Here is a 13,344-nt window from a genome sequence, read left to right on the forward strand (position 1 = left end):
TAATATCCACAAACAATCAAAGACAGAGGCCCATGAGAAAAAAAGCAGCATTATTTCCAATTTGAGCTGAGAGTCGTGATTTTTAAAGGGCTGAACAGGAACTGGAGTTGAAATCTGAAGCAAGAAAATTCCTTTACTAGGCACTGAAGGACACTCTGCTGTGTTTCTTTTGGCCTTGTCAGAAGTTTTTAGGTCATTGGGCTTTGGATATTACAGCAAATTAAAATCTTACAAGTTCAGAAACTTTGAAAATGACAAATAACTCCCCCCCGCCCCCCGCTTTTTAAACTAATGATACTTCACTAAAAAGAGTCAAAGCTCTTTTATGATACCTGTTGCCAATATTAGTGCCACCGAATGATCTCATCTTTCATTCTGGCTAAATTCCAACACACAATTTCATTAACCCAGGTACTGCAGGTGATAAAACTCATTTTTCCCTTAAGAGACAGCTAAAAAGTACCAGTTACACATTTATGAAGTACCAGCAATCAAAATTATGGATTTTCTAAAAGGTTTTTAACTACTTTTATTGAAAGGAAAATCGCTGTCTCAGACATTTGTGACACTATTGCTAATAATAAATTTTACCATTTAGACATAGCAGTAATATGGTAGACAGTGTCAATAAAAGTATGAAACAAAGATGATCCTTGTCTTTTAAGTAATGCTTTCTGATTATACACCGGAAATTATAATGTGAAACATAAACTAAGAACACTTACAAATATAACATATAATAATATAAGACAATATGTTGAGGTATGTATATACAGTGTGCAACAAATATCTCATAATATATATACAGATTTACATTTCTGAGATTTTCTAGTATACCTAGAATACTAACCACAAAATAAAAATTGTGTATATATGCATATAAAACTACAATTATATGAATTAGACTAAACTCGCTAGCTCTTCGCTTATGAATAAGTTAGAATGAAGTATACAAACATTTGTGATGTTTGTTATCTTTGGGCTACTTATCTAAAACTTTTCCTTCTAATATTCTATATATCACTAGAGGGCACTGTGGTATTTAGGCCACTCTGACCTCTTTAAGCAGTGTAACTATTGGAAAGGTCTTCAACTTCCGTACAATGTCAGAAAGGTTAATAAGGATGTTGTAAAAGAAACTGCAACATTCAAATTTGAACAGAAGCTCAAAATATGTAACAGCCTAGAAAATAAAACCAGTTCTTTCATCAATAAGTGTCAACATGTTTTCACAAAGAACAGATTTCATGGAACAACTGCACTTCAGCAGCCTTACTATCATTTATAAAGGATTAACAGTTGGAAACACCTTTAGCCAGCAATTCTTTATATTTATGTTTGAAAAAACAAATTGGGGACATCATGTTTTAAACATAAAAACACACATAGACTAGACTTTTCTGCTCTAACCGCTGGATTAAAAGTTTCTGTTGTGCTAACTGCAGACAATTTCACTGCAGAACATTCTGACATACAAATGATAGCAATTAATGTGTTTGAAATAATTTATGATTTCCGGCTTCCTTCAACATGTATTAGCATATACCTGGTTTCTTTAACCCACACTTTGTTTTTCCAAAACCACAAACATAGTTGCTGGAATTTCATGTGGAAGTGCTTAAGGGGTTGAAAGTTAACACCTTTGTGAGCTGAGCTGCCTCACAGTTGCTGCTAAACAAAAGCCTCTTTGTAGAAGCTTTCTTGAAATGTTTTCTTAACATGTTCCAAGTAGTTTTAGGCAGGCAACTAAAGTAAACAAGATGTTACCATGATAAAAACACTTGTGAAAACATTACAGAGTGCACTTAGTAGTTTCTTTCATGGAAACCCTCCTTAGTTTCATTAAAGTTAAATTCACATGAAGCAGGCAACCGGCATCTCTCTGTGTATGATTGCCACATCTCTCAAAAGGGGTGTGTATCCCATTTAAAATACATAATCAAATTACAGATGTTATTCTGACACTGAAAATACCCAAATCACGATACAATTAAAATGAAATACAGGGCACAGTCCTGCAACGCATGGTTTGATCCTGCACTGCAATATGTGCCCTGAATGCCTGTGTATCTTGACAAGTACACCACTGCCCATCTGAACAAAGATTTTCCGAAACTAGCAGTACTGTAAGGGGAGAACCAATCCCTTTCCTGTACATAATCTTTAAAAACACAAGAGAATGAAATAAAGCTTGTCAATTTTTAACGTAATTTCATATGTTGCTGTTCTTTCATTTCAGATTACGATGTGGGTAACAGGTAAACGTATGATACAAGGCATGTCTGCCCCCTAAAGCCTTCACCTTGGTTTTGTGGAGTTAGGAATAAGGCCACTGCATCACAGCAGGGAAACTGGACTTTTTTTTTTTTTTTATATTACCTAAGTATTCTAGGCAATGCAGGGTGCAACTATTTCATTAGACTTAGAAGAAGCACCTGCTGATATCAATTAGCTCTGACGGATACAGCCACTGTATAATAACCAGTGGCTAAGAGATAACCAAAAAACCAAAAAACTAAAACGGCAACTTATTTGGAAAAGAAATAGGGAAATAAATGAATACAATAGACTGTGTGTCTGCTGGTTGTGATAAGCATCCTCCTGTTGGCTGTGAGTGAAAGACAACCAGGATTGTTATTTGTACAGTATTTATCTTTGAAATCAAGGGCCCTGTGGTGTACCTCACCTTGGGAACAAACACTACAGAATGATCACAGAAGAGTGTTAAATCTCTGTTTTTGATTTACCAACAGTTATGATATTTCTTCCTCAGGAGGAAAAAAAAAAAGAACCATGATTTTAGACCTTCAAGTCCTTTTTCTCCTTTAACTACAGCATCATCTTATTGGCATATAGCGCTTTCATTCCACGTATAACTTCTCTTCACTCTCTATAACAGACCCTTTCACTTGGGTGAATGAAATTAAGTAATGCTCAACTGACATGGAAACTGTATTTCATTTAGTGGGGGCTATATTTTTTTTATCTTGGGCTGGCTATTAAAAGACCTGTGCCTTCAAAGATTTTACAAGTATGGTGGGTACAATTACAATTATCTACCGTTATGAAAGCTTCTACCATTTTCAGCATTATTTCCTACCTATCTTTTCAGTAAATAATAAACTTTCAAAAATAACAATAAAATGTAAGGTTTCAGAGTAGCAGCCGTGTTAGTCTGTATTCGCAAAAAGAAAAGGAGGACTTGTGGCACCTTAGAGACTAACAAATTTATCTGAGCCTAAGCTTTCGCCGATGAAGTGAGCTTTTTTTAATAAAATGTAAGGGCATCCACTCCACAATAGGGGCAAGAAAATCTGGAGGGCTACAGTATCATTATATAAAGTGCTGCCCGCTTCTCTAGCAATGTCAATTTGGTGCCTGGGGATATCCATTCTGCATATATTCTGGGTGAAGTATCACACAGCACTGATATCATTTTATCATTTTGTAGAGAGATAATCCCTTGGATTGTAGCATTCGTGTACTGGGAAAATTTAGGCAACTCAACAGGTATAAGAAATACGAAATACTCTATTTTTGCTGTTGTTGTTGAGAGACAATTTAAGAGGGAAAAAAAAATAGACACCTGAACACTGAAAGTGGAAAAAGAATCTAAATATGGAGGTTTGGATTGCTTAGGGAAAGTCCGGATGGAACTGTTTACCTGTAGGCTATGGCTCAAATTTAGCCAAGGTTAGAAATTACCTGAAATTGTTACAATCTACTGGTTGTTCGCAGATCTCTATGAAAGGAGTGTGCGGTCTCAATCCACCTCCTCGTGGGACAGATGAACGCACCACAGATGTATCACCACAACTGACACTAATAGGAAACCTTTCTTATAGTGTCAGCAAAAAGCCCAATGACTGAATGCACCAACACTGAAATACCCATCATTCATAAAGGCGGCCCTGCCGTGTTGCAGGTGAAGGGTTGGGGCACACTGACAGATAGCCTACTTTGCCCCTATCCATGATGCATTATCTGGGCAGAATCTGCCCCTTTATCGTGCTCAGTATTATCTTACTCCAAAAGTAGTCTTTCTAAAATTAGTGGGGTCCAATCCCAGAGAAGGGACTACTCAAAGTGAGCAAAGGCAGCAAAATCTGCCCCATGTGAATAAACCAAGAATTCCAGTCTCCAAAGCTGTCAAATCCAGAACTTTTCCCTTCACTAAATGTAATGAAATTTAGAATTGTTTTAAAGAACTAAATGTTATAGAATGGCATATGAATATAAATGAGCTGGCAAGTCTGAGAGATTAGCATTTATTTCACTAAGTGAACAACAGGATGAACTGAAAGAAATGAGGCCACCCTTCATGGAAATCTTATGACTAGTACCTTCTTATTTTGTAATCCTCTTATAATGAGACCTTTTTCATTACTGCACCACTCCTTACTTGTAATGTATTCTTAGACGGGGCCTGTTCTTGCTCTCACTGAAGTCAAATAGGGGTTTGCCAGTGATTTGATTGGGACCAGGATAGACCCATTGTGTTTTAGAAGCAAAAATTTTAATCCAGGCCGCAATGTACCATATTAAAAACAAAACAACACAAAATATTCTTCAGAACTGTCCCGAGAAAGAACAGACACATCTAAGAGTGTTTCCTAAAGATTTGGGAATGAATTCTGCTCAGTTGCTCCGGTGTCCATCTCAAGCAATTCTGTGGATTTCTATGAATTTATTCCATTTGGATAGCATCGTAAATAGGACAGTAGAATTTGGCCCTTTGTGCATCCACAAATGTTGCTGGAGCATTTGGTCTGTGTTGGATGTAACAACAAGACAGCCATAGCAAATCTAGGAGCTGTTAGCACACATCAAAATTCAAGAGGAGCCCAAATGTACCAACAGTCTAATTGTGCCTAGTGATCCACTCAGAGATATATGTGATGCAACATTAACACATTTACACTTCAGCTTTGAGGGAGGAAGTGGATACTTGCAGAAGAGCTATGTGAGATTTATTACAGCCTTCCTTTCCCTGTGTTGGGATCCATGCATTACCACACACTAGCCAATAATGCACTGTTGATGCAACATGTAAAACTGTATACTTTGGCAGTGAGGAAAAGGTCAGCAGAAAACTGCAGGGGCTGAATCAATATAATTAGTTTATTTTTAGTAGTGTAGACTTTGTTCATTAGTTACTTATTTGACATAAATTAATTTCACCTGATGCCTTGCAATTCTCTCTGATCAATTAAGGTGTTAATATAAGACTAAATTTCAAAAATAAGTGAAATAAAGGTTAATTTAAAGTTGCATTGTGTAAAATTTCAGTAATTTTTTTAAAGAATAGAATATTCAAATAGAAAAACACTTTAAAGTAGACTGTAGAAATTCAAACACTATATTTTATAGCAACATAGTATGCAGGAGACTATTTGAGTCATAGATTTCCTTTTTCCTAAAGGGATAATTTACCATCCCCTATTAAAATGTACATTAGACATAATCCAAAACCCACTGAAATTAATCTGTTTTTTCTATTGCCTGGGATCAGGCCCTTGGTGAGTGAGTGACAGCATACAAAAATTACAGAGCATCCTCAGGATAAAATATAAGTGCCAATAAATAAATAAATACATAAAACTTACTTTAGAAATGACTGGAAGTCTTCACAAACTGCTTCACAGCCTGGCCATTTGCATACACCATGTCCATAGAGCGGATGGCTATGTGAGTGCTCCTCGTGGGATAAACTGATGGAAAGAAACAAAAAGAAAGGAGGAGAAGCATTGTAACTGAAGGCTCTGAATAAATTCATCTTGGCAAAGACGCTAACAGCAAAACACACAGGTTGAACACCACAACGAATAGAGGATCCCAAAATATATCATTACGGTTCATGAACCCTACTTACCCTGCCCTTGATTTCTAAAAACAAAATTAAATATCATTTGCAGCCTGAATATATGTGCCATCCGAGATCTCTCGTCTTTACCTCCTACATTTCATTCATTAACTAAAAGCTTTGTAAAGGATGGAAATGAACATGGAAGGGGAAAATCATTTGACAGACTTGCTTAATACTCTACTTGATATTTTGATGAGAAATTTATGAATATTACACATTTACTGTTCAACTGCATCAGAATGAAAAGCTATTCCTGAACAGCAGCATAGTGTCTTAAAATACAATACATCTAGGACTTAACATTTCAAATTATTATATAAAGGAAAAAAACCTGGCTTTTGAGCTCTAATTTTAACACCATATTGTCCATCTTGCATTTTCTTCTCCTTACTGTGATGCCCTTTTTGCGCTAGTACAGACTTTTTACCCTCCAATAAAGCAAATCACGAATATTTTCAAATGTTCAATTAATCATAAAAAAGGAAACATGTAATAATCAAAGAATTCTGCAATAGCAAAAGGTTAGCAGGGGCTATTACCATGTCTAAGCTTTGGCAGAAACATCACAGAGGTTACCAACTACCGAAACTAAGGTTAAAGAAAAAATTCTTATGAACATTAAGGGGTTAATCCTCCAGTGGGATTCCAATCAATATGTAATGATTTGACTGCACTGATCTAAGTCATGAGACGCTTTGATCCAGGCCATGTGGTGCTCAGGGAAATATATCTGTTGCACTAACTGATGAACCATATTCTAAAATATCTTCTTTATTCAACTTCTGCATGGAAACTTCTTAAGTAAAGGAAATATTTTTGCAACAATTTCCGTAACCTTAGATGGCTTTAAGCATTAAATGCCAAAATAATATTGAGAGCTCTATTTTATACTCTCACACATATCTATTTTTCATAGCAAATCTTTTTGCTACAGTGTACTTCTGCTGTATTACGAACTTCAAACACACAAAGGATATGACTGCATACCAGCACCTAGGTGGGGTTTTATGACTTTTTTTATCCTGGATTACAGGTATATTTATGGATAAACACCTACATTTTGCCATCTTATGTCTATGCACATGTGGAAATGTCATTTGTTCTTGTTCTGGAACATTATCTCACCACGTATTACAACAAAGATTATAGTTACATTCTTTCTTTTTCACCGGATATGAGAACCACGCTGTTGTCTCAAACGCTCCCTGTCGTCTCAAACAATAAGAAACACGTGAGAATGTTTCTCCAAACCTCCCAGTTTCCATTACATCTCATCTTAGGCCCAATGGAAATCTCTGGACAACTGAGGTCCACACAACGCTTTCTGAAGGTAAAAGGTGTTTGGAAAAAATATTACAAAAATGTGCATAAGTGTTAATTTCCATTTTTCCATCCAAATTGAGTTTTTGAAGGTTTCCAAGCAGTTCCAAAACTCAGCAACCTAATTCTCCTACAAAACACAGACGGCTCAGAGGGTCATAAAGACCTTGTCTATATGGGAACTTTTATCAGACTATCTTTAATCAGTTTTTAAAACAAACAAGGAGGGAGAACTATAGCTGATGAGTTGTTAAAAGAATGAAGGAACCAATCCACTCTCTGCAAGGAAGTTGGAAAGATGTTAAACCACACGTGTATTCTCAGTTGAAAAACAGAGTGCCAGGGTGGAGGAACACAGTCAACTCAAGACAGATACGGTGCAGAGTCAGGTATACTCTTTGAGGATGTGGAAGAATAATTTAAGAATACTGAAATGTTTAGTAACATCACTTTGTATATCTTAAAATATGAATAAAATGCTGCAAACCTCAGGAGAAAATGAGAGAAAAATCTACATAGATATCTTGCCTTTATTGTTATGTTATTATGAGGTTCATTTGATCCTGACAGGCTAAACAATGAAATCCAGATAAAAGGCTCGGCTTGATAGTTACAAACTCAAAACCAAAACAACAAATAAACTTGTATATCACAGGCCCGGTCTACACTTAAAAAGGTTTTGTTGGCACAGCCATGTTGGCTAGGAGTGTGCAAAAATAGCTAAGCCGGTAAAAGCACCATGTAGACAGAGTTATTATATTGGCAAAAATGTCCTTTTGCTGGCATTGCTTATTTCATTTGGGGAACTGGTATAAGTTATTCCGTGAAAGAAACATTTTGCCAATGTAAGCTGCAGCTTCCCTACGAGGGTTTGCTGGTATAGCTATATTGGCAAACCCTTTCTAGTGTAGACAAGGCCTCAAGTCTCTTTACTCAACAACATAATAAAGCTGGATACATTTTAGGACTGAAGTCTTACTAGGAGCATTTGCAGTCAATACTAAACGTAGACCTGGCTGTTCTTAAAATTAACAGATTTTTCATGTGGTTTGTTGTGTTTTTTATCAACTAGTTTTACAGCACAAGGATAAAGGGCAGGAAAATAAGCTTTGATGTTAACATCCCATTAAGATCAATGAAGACATTCACAGCTATGCCAATGGTATGGTTTAAGTGTGTTTGTCAGAATCAACAAAACTTTAGCATGTCAATTTACATAGTGAATGTTACTCACACAACCAAGCTGACTAGGAAACTGCGAAGTGACAAGTAACAAGACAAAGTAAATTTTCAAAAGGTTCTGCAGGGTTTTCAGCATTGTAAATCCCATTATAATGCCAGTGGGAGTCATACAGTTTAAACACCTACATGGATTTTTTTAAATTAACCTCTTGGATTCTAAAGGCTACAGCCAAGTCTATGGGAAGATCCCATGATCCCTATGCATATTGTTTTAAATTGGGGTACAAATCTTTTTTTTTCTTTCTTTCCAAGGATCTTCTGCATGACAGGGAGGGCATTACGGTACTCTGCCCAAAAACGTTCAAAGTATGTGACTGAAGGTGTCTAAGTGAATTCAGAGTTTTAACTATATCCGTGGGAATTCCTTATGTTAACCATAAATGGACACATGAAAAGTCAACACACTCACAATATATTTTAAATGGCATTATGCCTAAAGCACACATACAAGGAAGATTCCATCACCATTCAACAATGAACAGAAATGCTCAAAAACATTTTGGAAGTAGCTATTTTTAACAAAGATTAAAAATGCAAGCACTTCTGGTAGTTACTTTTTTGAAATTACTTGTTCCTTTACTTCTTTGTCCCTGCACTATTCTTGGATCTTTGGTGGTATATTTTGGGGACTTTCACATGCCCAGGTAAGTGTCCTGTTATTCAGTCTGGTCCATCCTGCTTCTATTGATAGTATTAAATATTGCCTGTTTGTTCAAGGAAACTAGAGTCTTCAAAAGGATTACTCCAGAAAAAGACAGAAGAGCAGAACAAGATTATGTACTGCATTTGGCATAATGAGGAAAAGACCAGAAGAAAATGAAAAATGAATTAAGAACTTGATTTTCCTTGAACTGTTCCCAGTACTAGACTAGTTTGAAAGTGAAGACCAAAATGCATTATGCTGAGGAAGAGACATTTGGGCCTAGTACGTTAAAGAAATTGTTCAAGAACATTTGTTTGTGTGCAAATATGACTTCTAAAATACTGCCACACACACAGAGAGACCATGGACACATGCAGATTGTAGAAGACAAGAATACTGGCAGGAAGAAGAAGTAAATCATTTGTTCCAGATCTTCCCCATTTATTTCTCATGACACTGAAAGAGTATATGTGTTTCTCTCTCTCTCTCTCTCACTCACACACACACACACATTCATGGATAACCTGCCATGAATATATGTGATGTACAAGAAGTTTTTGGAAGTAAATCATACAGCATTACCTGATTTACACAAACAGCAGAGGTATGCATGGCATAGGATCAAGTTGATTTTCCTATGTTGATTTTCCTATGCTCAGTGGATTTGGATTGCCCCTTCTTATTTGTAAATTATCTGTTTGTGAAACTCCAAAATAATACAGGGGCATGATAAAGTTAGACGCAGGCACATGAAATACAGTACTTCAGCCAAGCAAACTTTGTTGTGTAATTCTGTTTATTAATGACATGGATCATGTAGCAAAAATACAAATGATAAATCAGAAAATCCTTAACACGTGTCCACTTAACATTTATTTTTGATGCTTTCAATGTCCTGTCTCCATGCAGACTCCCTATAATTGCTCATCCAGGTGGGGTGAGGAGGACAAGGGACAGTCTGGCACTCTTATCTTCAACGCTGTCTTCAGCATCCACCTTGTAGATGGCCTCACAACCCACGTCTTCTTCAAACAAAGCGCTGCATTGTGCTTCCTACCTATGAGAGCCCTCCTCAGGCTTCAGAAGTAAGTTCACTATGTGCACTCTACCTCCAACAACTAGTACTGTTAAATAAACCTGTATATCAATGGAAGCCATTCAATTACTGCAGCCAGCTAAGTTTTTTAGGTTTGGGAGAAGAAATTTCTGCACTTGATTGCTCCATTTCTGGTACCGGAAAGCCTCATTATAAATACAGAACCACATTTTTCCCCTGGAGAAACCATGGATAGCAAAGCCCAAAGGAAATGACAGTACCCCTAAGATACACAGTACCACTACCTTGGTGAGAAGAGTGGTACTTCATTTCCCAAGTGTACTGTGCTGATTGAAATTCTGACATGAATGGCGATAGCCACCACACTATGCAGCTGCAAAAAGCAGATGCTTTCTCTCTGTCCAATTCACTTGTTTTCCCACCACATTCTAGATCTAAGAGCACAACTCACAGTGCAAAATGTAGTCTCTTAAATCTCCATTCTTTGATCAACTTTGACATTCATAGCATGTAACTGTCAACGACCCAAGTTACTCAGCAGACGTGCTTACCGGAAAGATGATCCTGTTTTATTTCTATTGGTCAAGCTGGAATCAGAGAACTGAGATATGTTCTTAATGGCTTGTGCATCAGCATCATTAATAAAGATTCTACAGGCCAAATAATGCCTACAGTTACAACTGTACAACAACACTGTCTTCAAATTCTATTCTTGGTTAAACATCTGCAACCCTTCAATTTCCCCAGTTGCAAAGCTGCAACTTGGGGCATAAGTTGGCTTTGCAGTCAGAACTTAACTAGCAATTCTCTCACTAGAATAAAAAAAGCACAGAGTACTTTTCTTTATTGGCTCTGCAATGTACATGGCAGTAAAAAAAAAAAGAAGAAAAAAGCTTAGTCATTAAAGTAACTAGAAATTACTCTGAATCAGCACAGGGTCTGTTGAATAAGAAAGTGCTGTTTTTAGTCATTATTCAGATTAGAATTGGCTAAAAGGAGTCACTTTTAAATCAACAAATTATTCTTATAAAGAAACTTAATAATGCTCTTCATGCTGGGTTTTGCAAACTGGTAAAATGGAGCAGGGGACATTGAAATAGCTCTGCAGAGATACCCGTTATAATCAACAGTAAGACGTTTAACAACTTCTTGCAACATTACAACAATTTATTTAATTTATCGATTAGGCCATATTTACCAACTAGCCCTGAGAAATTGGGCACCAGGATTTCAAATGCTGGCTGAGTGTTGACATAAGAGTTATGTGTGGATCCAGGAAATTGAGGAAGTGCGAACCTCAGTAATAATGTTCCAGGCATCACAGTTTACTATACCTGAAGGTTCACAAATGTTGAAATGCTTCATATTCCATTACATCTCTTCAACACCGGTGAGGGGTGACAATCATTGCCAAAATATTGGGGAAAACAGAGAGTGATGTAAGAATCCGTACTTGATTCCCTGTTACTGTTGTGAAGAATATTCTTCCGCTTTAATGGCACTGAGAGAATGACTGAGTCACTGGCCCAGCAAAGGATGAAGGGTCTGTGCAATATCTTCTGCTACTCCCTTGGAAAGACTCTGCACAGTGCTTGAAGAAAACTGGAGGTGAGAGTACTAGGGGGAAGGGCTGAATTAGGAGGGGGATGGGTTAGTTCCCTCCCTCCCCACCCCCCCGGGGCAAACAGGAAAGGACTTCAACTTTGCCAGCTGCTTACAGAGTAGATTTCTGGGTACAACAGGGCTCTTCTGTCCAGATGGAAGTGCTGGAAATATAGCTCAGTCATCATTCCAAGTTCTTCCTTTTGTGGTCTCCTGGTTCTTTGTTTTACTGTTCTTTTATTTTGTCTCAGACTAACAGAGAAACGCAGATATATAACAGCACAGTTACATTATGATTGTTTTTAACCTGTACAGCACTGATTATCTAACTCTCAGTCTGTTATGTTGGGATATTGACAAAAGGAAAATTTTATATTAAATATCTCTGTACATCAAGTTATTTACAGCATATCAGACAATGAAGTATCCATACTCTTTAGAATGTGCGTGTGTGGGAATCCTAGAGTGAATAAGATGGAGTCTCTATAGAACAGTAATGAATTCATATGTCTATCATTCTTTCTTCCTCGCAGTGTGTTCTTTGCCTCTTTCGCACCCTGTAACCCTCATCATCTCAATTTTCCATCTGCTTTTAAAATCATGTTTAATTAGAGGATTTCACGTTCCCCTGTGATATCATACCCATGTTTAGAACTTCCAACTGGAGTGATTATGTACTAATCTAGTAAATGCCAGATTTAAGCTTTTTTTTAAAAATAATTGAGATTATTGTTAATATCACAGGAACATAAGAATGGCCATACTGGGTCAGACCAATGGTCCATCTAGCCCAATATCCTGTCTTCTGACAGTGGCCAATGCCAGGGCTTTAGAGGGAATGAACAGAACAGGGTAATTATTGAATGATCCATCCCCTATTGTCTATTTCCAGCTTCTGCCAGTTAGGACACCTAGAGCATGGGGTTGCATCCCTGACTATCTTGGCTAATAGCCATCGATGGACCTATCCTCCATGAACTTAGCAAATTCTTTTTTGAGCCCTGTTACACCTTTGGTGTTCACAACTTCCCTTGGCACCAAGTTCCAGAGGCTGACTGTGTGTGAAGTAGAACTTCCTTTTGTTTTAAACCTGCTGCGTCTTAATTTCATTGGGCATCCCCTGGCTCTCAGGTTATGTGAAGGGTAAATAACTCTTCCTTATTAACTTTCTCCACACCATTCATGATCTGATAGACCTCTATCACATCCCCCCTTAGTCTCTTTTCCAAGCTGAAAAGTCCCAGTCTTTTAAATCTCTCCTCATGTGGAAGCTGTTTCATCCCCCTCATCATTTTTGTTGCCCTCCCTGTATCTTTTCCAATTCTAATATATCTTTTCTGAGATGGGCAACCAGAACTGCACGCAGTATTCAAGGTGCATACCATGGATGTATATAGTGGCATTATGATATTTTCTGTCTTCTTAGCTATCCTTTTCCTAATGGTTCTTAACATGCTGTTCACTTTTTTGACTGCCACTGCACACTGAATGGATGTTTTCAGAGAACTCTCCATGATAACTCTAAGATCTCTTTCTTGAGTGGCAACAGCTCATTGAGAACTATTTTGTATATATATTTGGGATTATATTTTCCGATGTGCATTACTTTGCATT

General features: G+C 37.2%; 1 protein-coding gene across 15 annotated transcripts in view; it reads right to left on the bottom strand.

Annotated features, from left to right (window-relative positions):
- FOXP1 (forkhead box P1) overlaps positions 1-13,344 on the bottom strand; it is a 494,495-nt gene that overhangs the window by 45,678 nt on the left and 435,473 nt on the right. For all 15 annotated transcript variants that reach the window (XM_084634567.1, XM_084634565.1, XM_084634566.1 and 12 more), the window contains one exon: positions 5,607-5,711. In XM_084634567.1, the coding sequence (XP_084490693.1) occupies positions 5,607-5,711 (105 nt within the window). The remainder of the gene's footprint in view (positions 1-5,606; positions 5,712-13,344) is intronic.

This window comes from Lepidochelys olivacea (assembly GCF_965140295.1).
Source record: "Lepidochelys olivacea isolate rLepOli2 genome assembly, chromosome: 7".
Lineage (NCBI taxonomy): Eukaryota > Metazoa > Chordata > Testudines > Cheloniidae > Lepidochelys > Lepidochelys olivacea.